General features: G+C 36.3%; 1 protein-coding gene across 2 annotated transcripts in view; it reads left to right on the forward strand.

Annotated features, from left to right (window-relative positions):
• Nucleotides 1-18,182, forward strand: part of CNPYb (FGF signaling regulator protein canopy b) — a 285,994-nt gene that overhangs the window by 103,327 nt on the left and 164,485 nt on the right. For both annotated transcript variants that reach the window (XM_090397390.1, XM_090397389.1), the window contains exon 2: nucleotides 2,341-2,464. In XM_090397390.1, coding sequence (XP_090253516.1) covers nucleotides 2,341-2,464 — 124 coding nt within the window. The remainder of the gene's footprint in view (nucleotides 1-2,340; nucleotides 2,465-18,182) is intronic.

Below are 18,182 nucleotides of genomic sequence, written 5' to 3' on the forward strand. Positions count from 1 at the left end.
CATTTTACGATTGTATTCACTGGTATTAAGAACGACTGTGGCATTACCCTTATCTGCTCTGGTGATGACGATGCTTTTTTCTTTCCGTAGTTTCAGAAGAGCCGTGTGTTGGGCATACGATAAGTTACTTTTTTGGAGGCAAAGAATGAGCAAGGTTGTTGGCTACATCAAGTCTAGTGTCAAGTCCTAGTGACTAGGACGAAATATAGGAAGTATTAAATTCTATTTTAATTCTTTTTGAGTGTTGTAAGAAATCCATTAAGCCACCAACATGATGTCCGCATAGCACTTAAGCCTCTACACACGAAGTTTCTCTGTTAAACTATACAAATACCTGTATTATCGTTTAATATTTCACGATATTTTGTGCAACATGACCCCTACATGCCCAATAAAAAAACCCAGTGAAGAATCGCAGAAAAAGAGATGAACAATTGATCTTGAAACGAAGTTGCAAGTTATAAAGTAACACGAAGCTAGTAAGCCCGTCAATGTGATTGCACATGACTTCGGATGATCTCATTCTACAGTGATGGCCATTTTGAAAAATAAGGATAAAATCATTAAAGGCTATGAAAGGAGCTGCTTCCATTAAACCGACAATAGTGATGAAGCAGCAACAAGGTATCTGTGATATGGAAAAGTTACTTATATCTTTGATAGAGCACCTGAAACAAAAGCGCATACCCCTTAGCACTGTGGCCATAACCACTAAGGCACAGTCCCTTCTACATGTTGAAGGAGAAAGCATGGTCCGATTATGACTACGAATTTAATACTTCTTCCATTTGGTTCATGAGATTCAAGCAGCATTTTGTGCTGCATAATGTAAAAATGTATGGTGAATCTGTAAATGCCGATGAGAAGGCTGCCAAGGAGTTTGTGGAGAAATTGGATAAAATTATAACGGAGGAAAATTATTTGCAACAGCAAATATTTAATATGAATGGGACTCCTTTTGGGAAAAAAAATGCTTGAGCAGACATTCATCCACAAAAAGCTAAAATCTATGTCTGGTTTCAAAGTTCTTAAAGACTATATTACGATTCTGTTAGGGGGGGGGTAATGTGGCTGAATATAAACTGAAACCATTTGTGATATAGCATAGTGAGAATCCACAAGCCTTCAAAAACATTAGGAAGCATACCCTTCCAGTTCATTATTAGAACAATATGAAGTCATGGATGACTTAATTAACTGTTATGCGAGTAAAATGGAAAGCTATTGTGTGAAAGAAAATGTAGAACTTAATTTGTTTTAAATTTTAGATAATGCTTCAGGTCATCCGTTTTACATTGATGATCTTCACCCCAAGATCAAGGTCATGTGTCTCCCTTCAAACACTACTTCATTGATCCAACCGATGGATCAGGGAGTTCCAGCAGTGTTTAAGGCTTATTGGCTTATTATCTGTGGAGAACTTTTTCACAAGCCATTTCTGCCACTGAAGGAAATGATCATACTGTTATGTAATTCTGGAAAATATTTAATATTTATCATGCTATTGAAAATATTACTGTGGCTTGGGACAAAGTGACCTCTCAATGTATGAGTGGCATATGAAAAAAATACGTTAAAAAGATTTGTGTATGATTTTGGAAGTTTTGAAAAAAATAAAGACCTTTGTAAATTGAGGGAAGAAATAGTGGACCTAGCAAACCATCTGAATCTCAAAGTGAATGATGACAACATAGTCAACTCATAGAAAGTGCCCCTGAAGAGTTGACCAACAAAAAATTGGCAAAACTGGAGGAATAATCTGTTGCAGAAGAGGAAGAACAAGAAAAGGAAGAGGGATAAGAGAAACAAGAAGCGGTAGTTAAACAATTCGCAGTGAAGGGTCTTGCAGAAATGTTCTCTGCGGTTAGCGATGTTCTCAAATTGGCTGAAGACATGGACCCAAATGTTGAACACTATTTATTAGTAGAAAGGAAAGTACATGATGCATTTTCTTGCTATAAACAAATTAATGTTGAAGAAGAATAAGCAAAGAACATTGGACATTTTAATCAAAAAAAAAAAGTTACACCAGAAGAGCTGCAGCCTGCTCTTTCACATAGGGAAGGTAATGAAGATATTATTGTGGAAGAAGATTTGGGTGATTATTCTCCTGTTTTATAGTGGCAGTAACGTACAGTATTATAAGGTTTAAAAATTAAAATGACAGTATACTTATTATGGTTAAGTCCCTAACCCTTATAACTCTGTTGATTTAATGTATCGATTTACGTCCTGCCAAATGGAATAGAACCCCTACATAAGTCGAGGGATGACTATACTTATGGAACTGTAGTAATTTGAAGTATTTTAATAAACATGGCATATTATTATATTGTTTAGTGTGCAAGTATTTAGTTATTGAGCTACAAGAAAGGCTTAAAGAAACAGGAAAGTCACATGAAGTTATAGAAACCGGTTATGCACTAGATGATTCATCAAGGAAGAAAACTAAATATTCCAAATCGTAAGTGTTGTTATAATAATAATAATAATTTTTTTTTTTTTCAAGACTTTCATGGAGTCACAAGACTCACTGTGGAAGGCCCATTCTAGACAACACAAAGTCTCTCACACCACTCCTTGAACTCATTCACTTTTCATGCTCTCACCACCCTATCAGGTATTGCATTTCACAGTCCAACAACTCTCCATGCAAAGAAACTGCTCCTCACCCTCTTCCTCATGACTACCTTTCACAATTTCCTGGAATGGTTCTTGTCCCTGCTTCCCCTGTTCTAACATATGAAAGAACTCCACTGCATCAACCCTTTAACTACCTCTTAACAATTTAAATGTCTCAATCAATAACCACTCCTATCTCAGTCTACCAAATTTTGCAGTCCACATTCCCTCAATCTATCATCATAACTAACATTGTGCATTCCTCATATCATTTTTGTTATCTGCTTCTGTACTCTTTCCAAGGTTAATTTATTCCCTTCAAATCCAGAGACCGAATCTCTTCTATCTCTGCTGGTCAATGTTCTTCACAGTAAGGTAGCAATCCTCTGGTTTCTATCAGTCATCACCCCCACTTCTTCCAGTACACTTCCTCCAACAGAATATGCAGCTCCCATTAATATATCCCAAACTTCAAGACTTTACGTTTAGTTGAATTAAACTGAAATCCCCATTTATTTGTCCATCTGCCCAGTTTATTCAAATCCTCTTGCAGAGCTACCACATCTATAACCCTTCCCAACTTCTAACATATGCAAACAACTGAATATCCTCCTGAAATCCCTTGACACTGTCATTGATATAAAAGTTAAAAAATGACGGTTCCAGTACCGAACCCTGTGGGACACCAATTGTAACCTTCTGCTCCCTTGATACTTCCCTGTCATTCACAATTCTGATGAGAGAATCTCAATCTAATTCACTAACATGACATCTAAACTCATGCACTGTAACTTAAATATCAGCTTATGGTGTGCCACTCTGTCAAATGCCTTAGTAAAATAAACTATATATATATATATAAAATAATGTCCCTATATGCCTTTCCCCTCATCAACTGCTCCCAAATAAAAATCATTGACCAGCACAGATACGTTGCTCAATGCTGTATACAATCTCTCACCAAGTTCTCCAAAATCTTAACAGGTTCGTATTCTGTATTCACTGCCTATTTAAATGGATTTTTCAGAATAAAATAGAAAAGTGATGACTTCATTTACTTTTTTTTTAATTAAAAAAATTAATGTTTATACAAAATAACCATTGCTTTTAAACTATTCAAGCTATGATTTAACAGCAGGTGTACAGAGGCAGTCTGTGAAAACATTTCAGCACATTGCAAATGGCAAGTCCATTGGACTGCTTTACAATCTATTTGCATCTCTGGACCAGCTTTCCTCACCTAAAAACCCACTGCTTCAGGTTTTCAAGAGAAAATATCACCATATTTCTGTTGTCTACACACTGGGGGTCCCTACACAGGGCACTAGTGTACTGTAGGTTCTGCAGCCCCGTGCATGCGTGTGTGTGTGTGTGTGTGTGCGCGCGTGCGTGCTGCCTGAAAGTTATAGAATTGCTTTTATATAAGCAAGGGCATTTTAAGTTCATTTGTTAGCAGTCGTGTCCTTTGGTTGAAAAGATAGGATGCAAAGAACCTATATGAACTTTGCAGTTGAAGGTAAGAAACTAAACTCTAGAGTCTCGTCTGAATCCCTTGAGAGACCAAACTTGAAGGTTCCATGTTTGGTCACTAAAGTTGGGTTACTGGATTATGTGCAAAATGATTGTCAAATTCCTGATAGGTACCATTATCATCATCATCATCATCATCAAATTCCTGCCATGTACCCTCAAGGGGTGTACAGGATATGACAGTACTACATGAAAAAATTACATCATTACTAACTTCCTATCTACAATTTTCCTCCAAATCAGTCTGTTACTTGTCAAGACTCCAACATTATCAGATCTTATATTTCTATCGTCTAAGGCACTTTGTACCGTATCAATCCACCTATATCTTGGTCTTCCTCTGGGTCGTTTTCCTGCCAACCTGGCAGAGAACACTTGTTTTGCTAATCTTTCCTCTCCCATTCTATTTAAGTGACCATACCATCTGAGATTAGCTCTGCTAACGCATTCCTGGATGCTCACAATGTCAAGTTCTTTCCTAATATCCTCATTTTTAATATGATATTGCCATTGATGCCATCTGTTCACGCCTCTAATCTTTCTCAGGACTCTCATATCTGCGGTTTCTAGTCTTTGGTCAAGTGTTTTACTTCTGACCCAGCTCTCAGATCCATAAGTTAAAATTGGTTTGAACACAGTCTTGTATACAGCTAATTTAGTGTTCCGACTAATTTCTTTCTTATTCCATATGAATTTATTCAATTGACTTCCCACGATACCAGCTTTGCTGATTCTGTTGTCTATTTCTATATTTAGTTTACCATCTTCAGTAAAAATTGTGCCTAAGTAGCTGAAATGTTTTACTTGTTCCACAGGTTCTCCATTCACAACACAGTTGACATTTTCAATGATTCTGCCTATTTTCATTGTCTTTGTCTTTTTATTGCTGACCTTCATACCATATCTATTACAACAGCTATTCAATTTAGTCAGAGAATCTTGCAGACTTGTAGCGGATTTATTTAGAAGTATAACATCATCCGCATAAAGCAAAGAGCTGACATTAACATCTCCAATTTTGATATCAGGTTTAATACCACATTCCTTCATAATGTGATCCATATAGATAATGAATAACAGAGGGGATAATGTACATCCTTGTCTCACACCAGATTTAACATTAAACCATCTTCCTGTACTTCCTTCAATTCTAACTGCTGACTCACAACTCAAATAAAGACTAAGTATTGCTTGATATAATGCCCCATTGACACCATATAACTGCAGCGTATTGAATAGCTTCTCTCTTGACACCTTGTCATATGCCTTTTCCAAATCGACAAAACTTAAATACAGATCTTTGTTATATTCCCATGCTTTCTCGACTATTTGTCGTAAAGTGAAGATCTGATCCTGACAGCCTCTATTTGGCCTGAATCCAGCTTGTTCTTCACCAAGCTTTTCTTCCACAATTCTTCTCAACCGTTTCTCAAGTATACTTGCATAGATCTTGCCAGGAACACTCAGTAGGGAAATACCTCTGTAATTCTCACATTCAGTTTTATTTCCCTTTTTATATATGGGTACTATGAGAGCTCTACTCCAATCATCAGGAATTCGTCCTTCTGTCCAGGCTTTCTGAACTATGCAGTGCAGCCACTGTAAGACTCTTATACCACCATACTTCAGCATTTCTGGTCGAATATCATCTACTCCTGCTGCCTTTCCACATTTCAAGCCTTTGATGGCTTTTTCTACTTCAAGTATGGATATGTATTCCTGACTGCATGCCTGGTCAGTGTTTTTTATCACTGTGCTGTCATCACTGCTTGTTTCATTTAGCAGTTTTTCAAAGTAATTACTCCATACTTCAAGGATATCTTTTTCTCCTGTTTTCATTTCACCTTTATCATCTCTAATTCCTTTTACAGCACTCTTTCCTCCATTCCTAAGCTTCTTCAACAACCTCCAGAATATTTTGCCACCTTCTTGATATTTATTTTCTATATTCTTGCCAAAGTCCTCCCATGACTTTTGTTTAGCTAGTTTTACACACTGTTTAGCTTTCTTACATTTGTCTCTGTATTCTGTAAGAGTAAAAGCTGACTTATTTGACAGGAACTTTTGATATGCTTTCTTCTTTTCCTTCACTGCCTCTTTAACTTCCTGTGTCCACCAGGGAGTTCTGATTTTTTTATCTTTGCACACAACCTCACCACATGCCTCTCTGGCAGAATCAATCAATGTTTCCTTCAGAGTTTGCCACTGAATCTCCAAGGTTTGATTCCTGTTCTCAAACTCTTTCATTTTCTTTTCAATAATATTTCTGTATTTTAGTCTACAGTTTACATCTGAGAGCTGCTCAACTTTTATTCGCTTTAAAACTTTCTTACATGTTATTCTTTTCAATATGAAATTCAATTTTATCCTGCTCAAGACTAAATAGTGATCACTTCCAATTTCAAATCCTCTGTACACTCTGGTGTCCTGCACCAGGGAGAAAACATCACTATCAACAATAACATAGTCAATGAGACTTTTCTTATTCCTAGCCTCTTCTCTCCATGTGAATTTGTGCACATTTTTATGTTGGAACATGGTGTTAGTAATAACCAGTCCATGTCCTGAGCAGAAATCCAACAGATATTTGCCATTATTATTAGCTTTGCTCTTTTCTCCAAATTTTCCCAAAATATTTTTGTATGTCTCACAATCATTTCCTACTCTACTATTTAGATCCCCAACAAGGACCAACTTTTCCTTTTTCATTGTGTCAGTTGCTTTTTCTAAAGCCTCAAAAAATTCCTCCACTTCTACCTTAGTAGAACCTTCTGTGGGACCATAGGCACAAATAAGTCTCATTGTCCAGTTCCCCATTCTCATATTTGCCCACATTACTCTACTTGAGACTGACTGCCATTCAAGAAGATTAGCCTCGTATTTTGTGTTGAATACTATGGCTACTCCTTCTTTTCCTTGATTGTTATTGCCTGAATATAACATTTTGTATTTATTGCTCAGAAAGATCTCACCAGTTTTGGTCTTTTTTGTTTCAGTCACCCCTATTATGTCGATCTGGTACTTATCTAATTCCTCAGCTAGCTCCATTTCTTTGCCATTCAGGCTTCTTACGTTGATAGTACCGATCTTTAACTCTGGTGATGTTGAGTTGGGGTTTGTTTTCAGATTTGTTCCAGTAGCTGACTTTTCGCTGTTCGCCCTGGTTCCCTGGCGAAAACAACGGGGGCCTTGTTTAACCGGGCGACGCCCCAGCCGGCATGAAATTTTGTCATGTTGTACCATCATTTTTTTATTTTGGTTTAACCAATAAGAATACAATTTGGTCGGCTAAATCCCAAATTGCCAGCCCATCCTCGTTCGTTCAGTATCAAAGTAGATACCCAACAGGGTGCACCACGAGAAGGTGAGGATTGGACATTAGGTCAGAAGCCCTGGTCGGTTCTCCGCATTCCTTTAAAGGCTATGTGGAGGTCTCCTCTCAGTTATACAGCTTTGACCCTTAAGGGGTGTACAAATATGATGATAGTATCACTTCTTTATGTTTGCATTATTATTAATTCCTATTGACAGTTAAACTCTGAATTATTTTATCTGTAAGGATTCCAATATTGCCCCATGCACTGCAGGAGAGAGAGGGGGGGGGGGGAGTCCGAAAGAAAATTTAAAAAAAGGTGTAAGAGTAGAATGGTATGTAATTTAAGGTTCAAAAATTCTCAGCATTATGTCTGAAAAAAGCATACAACAAGTTCCTAAGAAGACTTGTCTTATTCAAATTGTTATAATTATGTGCTGTAAATGGGATATTTTACACCTGAATACATTCTGTATTTATTTAAGGTGTAAGTCAGCAGTTAGTGTCTTGCTAGAACTTCTTCAGAGTATATGCAGCTTGGGGGATTTTCAAAAACTATCTAGTAGATGCAATGTCTAAATGTATTCCAAGGGTGAGAAGGTTAAATAAGGTAGGTGTGAAATGGATGAATAAAGAGATTAAGTATGCGATACAGAGAAAAAGGGCATAATGGAGGCAGCATAAGAGAAGTGGAAATAACCAATTCCATGAGGACTACAAAGACCAGGCAAGGTGGGTGACTAGGTTGGTGAGGGGTATAGAGAGGTATGAACAGTAGTCAGCTAATGAAGCCAAAAAGAATCCTAAGGAGTTCTTTCGATATGTAGCCAGCAAAAGAAAGAATGATTATGGAAGGATGACATTGATTGGAGGAAATGGTATAAAGACAGCTGTTGCAGAATGTGTTGTGGAGATACTTAATGAGCAATTCATAAAGATCTTTCAATCTTGTGAATGTGACTTCATGGAGAGATTAAGAGCAGTTGATGATGGGGAGGAGAGACTGACTGTAAGTGAGCAAGAGGTGTTTGGGGAGTTGAGTAAACTAGATGTAAATAAGGCTGTGGGACTTGATAATATATCACCACGTATTCTGAAGGAGTGTGCCAGAGAGTTGACTACGGCCTTGACATTTTTTTAATACGAGTCTTGCACTCAGTCAAGTTCTTAAGGAGTGGAAGGAGGGCAAGATTGTGCCATTTCATAAAGGAGGTGATAGAACTCAAGCATCAAACTATAGGCCTATTTTTGTGTCAGGTTGTAGTTAGTTGTTGGAGAAGCTTGTGAGACCTATGATCCAGAATTGGATTGACAACAATCATATTATCTTTGATGGATTTGCTAAAGGTGGGTCATGTTTTAGTAATCTACTTACTTATTACAATAAAGTGACTGCTTCCTTGGACAGAGGAGAAGGATACACAGTAATATACTTAGATTTTGCAAAGGCTTTTGATAGATATTACTGCATGATAAGTTGATAGTCATACTGGAGTGGATGGGATTGGATATTAAATTGGTGCATTGGATTGGAGACTAGCTATCTGATAGTTATCAACAAGCGTGTATGGGGGAGTGATATTCAGGAAAAGGAAAGTCACTAGCGGTGTGCCTCAGCAGTCTGTTTTAGGGCCATTACTGTTTAACTTGTATATTAATGATATTGGTGAAGATTTGGATGGATTTATTCAGTTGTTTGCAGATGATGCAAAGTTGGAACGAACCATGAAGAGTAGAGAAGATATTGTGGCCTTACAAGAAGACTTGAATAAATTGAGTGATTGGCCACGGGAATGGGGATGCGAGTTCAATGTTGCAAAATGTAAGGTTTTAAAATTTGGAAAACAAAATTGGGATGCAGAATTTATGCTTGGTGAGGATATATTGTCAGAGGTGGAGGAAATAAGAGATCTAGGAGTGATAGTGGATAAGGATCTGAAATTAATGACACATAGCCAAATTTGGGAAGACAACACAAAGGCTCCTGGGAATGATGCAGAAGACTCTGACGTGTAGAAGTAGGGAGATTCTTGTTCAGTTGTATAAGGCTTTGATTAGGCCACACATGGACTATTGTGCCCAGATTTGGTCGCCGGGTTTTAAGAAGGATGAAGAGATGTTGGAAAGGGTCCAAAGGCGACTGACTAAGGTAGTTTCTAACTGCCGGAATGTCGAGTATGAGGAAAGATTGAGAAGATGCAACTTGCTGAGTCTGGTGGACAGGAGAAAGAGGAGTGGAGATATGCTAGAGACCTGCAAGTTATTAAGGGGTTGTTATAGGATCAATGCTGGAGAGGTTCCACAGAAAATAGTGGGAGATCAGGGGAGAACCAGAGGTCATCCCTGGAGGCTGTGAGTAAGGGAGTGAAAAGCAGGTTTTTTGGGATGTTTGGAATGCTTTGCTTGAGAGTGTGGTGTCTACAGAGAATTTGAGTGTGTTTAAAGCACAGTATGATGAGCTGTGTTTGATAAAAGGACCTCCTAGATGAGTCTTTGACTCCATGGGGTCTTGGGTAATAATAATAATAGTATAATAGTATTTTATATCTCCATTGTTATTCATCAGCTATATGGTTTATAATATAGGAAAGTGGCATTAAACTGTGTCAAAATTGGATATTTTTAATCTCAGCTCTTTACTTTATTTAGATGTTATATGCTTAAATAAATCTACTACCAGTCTTGAGGATTCCTTATCTAAATTGAATAAATGCAGTAATATAGCAAGTTTAGCTTGAAAATCAACAACAAAATAACAAAGCATGAAAATAGGCAGGAATGTGGCAAATATTTACTGCATCCTGAATAGAAAAACCTATAAAACAACTAAAATATTTCAGCTATTTTAGATGTACTATTTTTAGTAAACATGTGAAATTTAAATATTGAAATAGACAACAGAATAAGTAAAGCTGGTACAGTCAGGAGCCAGTTGACTAAATTTATATGGAATAAGAAAGTGAATTAGCCAGAACACTAAACTAGTAGTATACAGGACGGTGTTCAAATAGTGATGTGCCAAATATTTCCTTTTTGCTTTGGTATTCGGCTGATTCAACGTGATCTTCAGATATTTAGCTTCGGCTGAATTGGTAGAAAGCATCACTATTTGTTAGCAGAAGGGAAAAAATACTTAGAGCAGGCAAAAACCTTGCATTAGACTATAGCTGAAATGGATAACAGACCATATTCAATTGTTAAAAGATTTCCAAGGTTAACAAATAAACTTATTCTGCATTATAATTTCTCAGAGAAAATTTCTTTCAGCATCAGTTACCAGTGTATTCATCAAAAGTGTTTTTTCTGAAGGAAAAATATTTAATGACATACAATCTATACAATTTAATGATAGGTTTTATTATATTGAAATGGAGAATGTTATGCCATATTTTAAACCATATTTCATAGCCACATGCAGAAAGAAACTTAAAAGTTTCTAAAATTTGCCAGAGAGCTTATGAGAATATAACCTTCTGTGGAGTTGTTTTGGTTTGCACTATTTAAAGAACATCAAATCTGCACACCTTTTATTACTGTATTGATTAGATTTAACTTTGCTAATAGGTGTTAGAACTGTTCGTTCTCATCACCATATAAAAAAACCTTAAAAGAACAATCTTCTGTTAAATATACCATAGCAGTCCTATGTCAAAAGTTAAATTCATTGTAAGTGAACAGAGCAAAGAGAATTAATTTAGGCCAAAGAAATAATAATGGACAATATCATGAATCTCTTTGTATTTTATAACCAAATTTAGAAAATCTTAGTTTTGAAAATTTACCAGAGAGTATATGAAAAAATTCTTTTTTGTTTTATTATATGTTAAGAAAGCAAAAATTTCATTCTCACTTTTTATCAAAGAATAGGCCAAAAGTCTTCATTTCAGCAATTGTAAAGTGATCCTTAATAAATAGAAATAAGGAATATAAAGAGCAATGTGTGCTTCCCAGGTATGAAGATTTATGATGTGACATGAGATGATATGATTATGCTGGTTGGAATGGATGATTTCAAGAGAAAAGTATAGTATGTAAAAGTAGGTATAGGATGTGAAAGTTGAGCAAAGTGAAAAAGAAACAAAAGAGTAGCGATTGTAAGTCTCTTGCCACAATATTACAGAGAAATTAGCTGAGGAGGAAAGTTGTGATTGCAGATGAGTCAGTGGGTAAATGGGTGGGTGGACTTTGATGGTTGAAAGGATTTGTACATGAAAGATAGATTGCACTTAATGGGTTTGGCTTGAATCAATGAAAGAGTAATTGTGAATAGTCAGATAAACTATATATCTAGCTGTTTTTGCAAGAAAGTGGATGTGTGAATTAAATTAAAATTGCCTGCTGCAAGCTCAAATCTCATCATGGGAATGGATATTTGTGATTGTCTATAATGTAAGAGCTATGACTAAGAAGGGACATGTATGGAACTCTAATGCTAGTGATAAAATAAACTGAGAGCAAAGCAGGGATCTCTTTGTTCTGCAGGAACTGAGTCAGCTACAAGCAAGGTAAAGATGGAACGAAACCAGAACAGGCCACTGGGCCTAAATCTTTGAAAGGATGATGATGAGAAACAAAGCTTGAGCCAGCACTTTTACATGTAAAATCACATAGTTAGAAGGAAAATAGTGCATGGGATTAATCAAAGGGCGCCTAAAGGAAGTTTTATCTGACCCCCCCCCCCCCCCCACACACACACATACATTAAAGTTAGGAGAATAACTCACATGGCAATTAAATGGATGAATAATTAAAACAAATGTGTAGAAAGGCTTATGTGTTCGCTGTATATGTTGATTAATTTCAACGGTATAGATGACAACAGACTCATAAGAAAATACTGTAACTATTTATTGAGTAATTGCTGATATTTCACTGGTATTCTATCCAGAATCATCAGAGCACAGAAACTGTTTGTTACAGTTTGTAAAACAGTGATCCGATATAACAATGGGACTAGTTTGAACAAGACAAGGACTAAAGTCCTAATTAGGCACCATCTATGTTGGAAAAAGAAACAAAAAAAAAAAAAAACAGAGAGAGAAAGCAGAGAGAAAAACACTAACCCACAAAGCTAGAATGATTTATTCCAGTGACAATGCGCTCACTGCTGAACTCATTCATGTCATTCCTTCGTAGCCAATGGCTATAATCCCCCTAAATTAGACAAAATACGAAATGATCCCCAGAAATCTTCCCCACAGAAGACTGCAGCAAAACTGTCACCATCCCATACTTTAAGGCACATCTGAAAAAAATCTAGAATGCTTAAGAAACATCAGCTATGCACCATATTCAAACGATATATCAAATTGGCAACTCTCATCTGTTCACCCAAGGACAGTATCTCTTCTTTATCACATCCAATAGCCTTGAAGTGTCCTGTTGGTGTGATAGAGCCTACTATGGACAGACAGGAAGATCTCTGGACATCTGTCTCAGTGAACATAAAAAAAAATATATATATAAAATAAAAATAAAAAAAACTACATCCGGCACTATCGCTAATGCAAGTCAGGTCTAGCAGACCATGCCTTGGATATTGTGCACAGGATCAATTGGAAAAAAAATGTACTGCACAGAAGTTGTCATAAGTCAGAGAGATTGTTCTTGGAATCAACAGAAGCCTTGCAATATACTTCAAACCTCAACAAGTATGTCTGTATAAATTTGCAAAAGATTTGGGAGACAGTCATATTCTTCTTTTTGAATATTCTTCAATTGAGCAGGTTCTTCTTTTAGTAGCAGAAACTTTCCTTCCACTCTCTCCTGTTCTGAGCCTTCTCTTTCAAGGTTGTGTACCTGTCTCCATTCAGCATGTCATCTAGCATTGTTTTCTTTACTTTCTGGGTCTTTTTCCTTCAATGGCATCTCTGATGATTCCCTCTCAGAATATGTCCGATCCAGTTTCCCTTGCTTCTTTTTATCCTCCTTAACAGACTTCTTTCTTCTTCTACTCTTTTTAAGACCTCTTCATTAGTTATTTTATCTGTCCATTTGATTTTTTCCATCCTTCTCCAAATCCACATCTCAAAGCTTTCCAAAATCTTAAATTCTTCTTTCTTCAATGTCCACGTTTCAGTTGCATAGTGGGCAACACTCCACATATACCATTTTATTAGTCTTTTCTTTAGGTTCCTATCCATTTTACTTCTGAATAAATTCCATTTTCTATTAAAGGCATCTCTTCCCATCACTATTCTTGCTTTTATGTCACTTTTACATCTTCCATCACTGCTAATAACACTTCCTAGATATTTAAATGTCTTCACTTGATTCAGTTTTTCCCCATTTATTCTGATATCCATATTTGCCTCTTTCCTTGCTATTTTCATTGCCTTTGTTTTTCTGATGTTAATTTTCATTCCATAATTGATACAGGATTCCAGTAATCTGTTCAACAGATGTTGTAGTCCTGTTTCAGTATTTGATAATAATGCCTTGTCATCTGCGTATCTTATTGCAAATATCTGTCTATCTCCAATCTTTATTCCTTCTTTCGAATTCTCCAGTGCTTCTTTAAACATTGCTTCAGAATACATGTTAAACAAAATTAGTGACAGAGAACAGCCTTGTCTTACTCCTCATCCAATGATACCTGGTTCTGTTGTACCATACATATATATCTCACCATGGCAGTTTGTCCCATATATAGTGAAATATATATAAGATAAGATATAAGAAAGATAAGGATGTGGTATTTTGTTGTACTAGGTTTTGATTAGACCAAATCTGGACTACTGCACATCGATTTGGTCAACTGCATTCCTAGGTGGGAAGAAGCTGTGGAAAAAAGTTCGGAGGTGAATCACAAAAGCAATATCGGGATTGTAGAATACTGACTGTGAAAACAGGTTGAGTGAATGTAAATTACAGATGCTGGCCAGTAGGCAGAAGAGGGGCGAATATAATTGAGACATAAATTGCTAAGTGGTGCTTGTCAAATAGATACTGAGGATATTTTTCAAAGGGTTGAAGGAGGGAAGGGATAAAGACAAGAGGTAATTCTTGGAAGTTGTATAAAGGTGTGGTGTGAAAGAGAGTGTGGCATGAGTTTTTTGCATGGAAAGTGGTTGTGAGTGGAATTTATTGGCAAATGAGATGGTGAATGTGCAAACATTGAAACAATTTAAAATGAGGTATGATAAATATTATCTCTGTTAGAATGCATCTTACTATTGCCTCCCTCGATGAGTCTTGAATCCAGGAGGTGTTTGTATAATAATAATATATCAGGGGAGAACATTCAGTTTTCTGTTCTGTTTGGCTATACTGATGTCTTAAGTAATATACTGAAAATTTCACCCTATGATATATTGTACTGTTGTAAAAAAAAAAAAAATGAAAATGCATGACACTATGAAGCAGCTTAGGAATGACAGGAAACATGAATCTGATGATGATTGAGTTTCTGCATCAAAGGAGGAGAAGCATATGGTTGATGAGTCGAGACCTAAAAGACAGAGAAGAACATGTGCCTGGTATAATCGAAGGCACACACCGTTCTCCATCTTTTCAGGTTATTTTCTTCAACTCTCTTTCTCCTTTCTTTACTGAGACTCAGTATACATTTTATGCAATAATAGAATACATAATATTCAATCATTATTGAAATTATCCACACTTTTGGGAATCTTACATTCATTAGCTTTTTTTTTCTGAATGTTCAGTGGCTCTTCTGTCTTATCAGCAGTAGAAAATATCTCATATATGCTAGTATTTTGTTGTTGATCAACAACTTATAATACACAGAAGTATTCATTTTTATTCAGGAATAGATAAATTTTTACTGATTCTGTTTTTCCCTAAGACTAGAATAAAAATGTCCCTATACGGTTAAAAAAAACTTTCCCACCTCAACAGATGCTATACTGCACAAGAAAGAAAACAAGTGGCTTTGTTTATCTCTAAATACAATAAACAGACATTTCTGTACTATATTTTGGAACAAATCAGTGCAATTAGAGACAACTTGAGGGAAAACACTGTTCCCACAGACTATGCTGCATGCATGCAAGCAGAACAGATTTATTGTAGCAATAAACATAGCAACTAACTAAACGTATTTGTCCTAACAGCCACTTTCAAATTTTCAGTCCAGAGAATATGTGTAACAACTGTTTATAATAGTCTTTGAATACAGGAAACAGTCAATTTATGAAAATTAAAATAAATAAATAAATATATATATATATATATATATATATAACTTTAAATCAGTTTGAATTACATTTGAGATATTTGATATCATTCAGACATGGATGATATCATATGCTATTAAGTACTAATTGCATTTAAATGTTCTGGATGGAACTAAAGCTTTGTGAAAATGCAACTGCTAGACATGGAAGCCAATTACATATGCTAAAATCTAGTACCCGCCTTGGATTAAGGGAATGGCAGACACCTAGGTGCGAACATAATGTGTTAATATAATTTTAAATATGGGAAGCATAAAGGTCAAATGAACAATAGCTATACTTCACATGTGCCATTTTTATGAGAAACACAAAAACAGCATGCAAAAATCTCATCACAAAATTTACTCTTCGTGGTGAGATTAGATTATCATTGGCAAATACTATAGTGAGACATTGATAATTTGAATTTTGATATGATTTTTAAATACACCCATATAATATGCACAAAAATCGAAAAAAAGTAATCACTTTGGAAATTATCATAACATCTGGAAATTTTCTGGAATGAATCAAAGAAAGGCTGAAATAACTTGTTTTACTAATTTATACACAAGTTCCAATCTCCTGTTTTTCCTTAGGAATTGTTTTAGTGCATCATCATAAAATGAAGTTTTTTCCCTTCAGTTCGATCATGAATGGATAACGATTAAGCTTAGGCCACACTCACGCACAGCCTTTCCTATGTTTGTTCCTCTATACACGTGTGTATTCTCTTCATTGGGAAAAAGACTGCTCGACTCCAGCAATTAGAGCTTGAAATTGACACGACAAGTTCTGCTAACTTATAAATTTCCTTGAATGCAACCTGAAGTTGATTTTCTTGCAAGAATTTTGATAGGTTTCCTGGCAAATTTGCACTGTTGAGGTTAAATGATTAAAGTCGGAATACCCATTCTTATCCCAAACACCTTTCTCTCTGGAGAATAATAAACAAGGCCAACGAAAAAGTCTTGACACGCTTCCCATTCTGTTAACCATTCTACTGTATTGTATTGTGAAAAAGAGAAGTGTCTCATGTACTCAGTTTTTGCATCTTTGTGCTTGCTCAGTAAATTTGGAAAAGGAAGAAGAGGCTTACCTCTGACTGCAGTTATACAATCAGCAAATGTTCTGGCAAAAAACATGACATTCATTCGATCGTCAACACTGTTTCCATTGTAAATATGGGCAAAAAAGTTATAAATCTATTGAAAATTACATATTAAAATAATGTCTATATTATATATAGACAACATTTTAATATATAGTTTATACTTCACGCATATAAAACAGATGAAACTCAGAAAACAAAAACAGCAATTCATGAGAAATGACAACGATTAATTGAATTGGTTAACACTGTCCAATCACAGCCACTAATTTCTGGGTGCTATTGTCTCAGCATTCACCCTGCCTTGTCTTCCACTGGCATCTTAAGAACATTACGAGCTGCTCCATCTATACATCTTTTCAAAGGGCTCTTGTCCAAGGAAGCAGTCACTTTATTGTAATAAGTAAGTAGATTACTAAAACATGACCTCCCTTTAGCAAATCCATGCTGTCCATCAAAGATAATACCATTGTTGTCAACCAAACTCTGGATCCTAATTCTCACAAGCTTCTCCAACAACTAAACTACAACACCTGATATATAGATAGGCCTATAGTTTGATGCTTGAGTTCGATCACCTCCTTTATGAAGTGGCACAATCTTGCCCTCCTTCCACTCCTTAGGAACTTGATCGAGTGCAAGACTCATTAAAAAAATATGTCCAGGCAGGTGTCAACTCCCTGGCACATTCCTTCAGAATACGTGGTGATATATTATCTAGTCCCACAGCCTTATTAATATCTAGTTTACTCAATGCCGCATACACCTCTTGTTCACCTAGTCAGTCTCTCCTCCCCATCACCAACTGCTCTCAATCCCTCCATGAAGTCACATTCACAAGATTGAAAGATCTTTATGAACTGTTCATTAAGTATCTCCACCACACATTCTGCATCCACTGTCTTTGTACCATTTTCTCCAATCAGTGTCATCCTTCCATAATTATTCTTTCTTTTGCTGGCTACATAACAAAAGAATTCCTTAGGATTCTTTTTGGCTTCATTAGCCAACTGCTGTTCATACCTCTCTTTAGCAACCCTCACCAACCAAGTCACCCTCCTTGCTTGGTCTTTGTAGACATCATGGAATTGGTTATTTCCACTTCTCTTATGCTGCCTCCACAATGCCCTTTTTCTCTGTATCGCAACCTTAATCTCTTTATTCATCCATCTCTCACCTACCTTATTTAACCTTCTCATCCTTGGAATACATTTAGACATTGCATCTACTAGATAGTTTTCGAAAATCCCCCAAGCTGCAGTGATCTCTTTTCCAGCTAAGTCCTCATTCCATGCTACACATGCAAGCTGTCTCCTGAGCTCTTCATAATCACCCCCTTGTAGTTCCACATATACCCTTTTATCACAGAGGTCCTCGCACTGCTGGCAACCACCCAGGTAATCACTTCATGGTCACTCTCACCAATTGG

This window comes from Typopeltis vanoorti, chromosome 9 (assembly GCF_054136105.1).
Source record: "Typopeltis vanoorti isolate ZY-2024b chromosome 9, IOZ_Tvanoo_1.0, whole genome shotgun sequence".
Classification (NCBI taxonomy): Eukaryota; Metazoa; Arthropoda; class Arachnida; order Uropygi; family Thelyphonidae; genus Typopeltis; species Typopeltis vanoorti.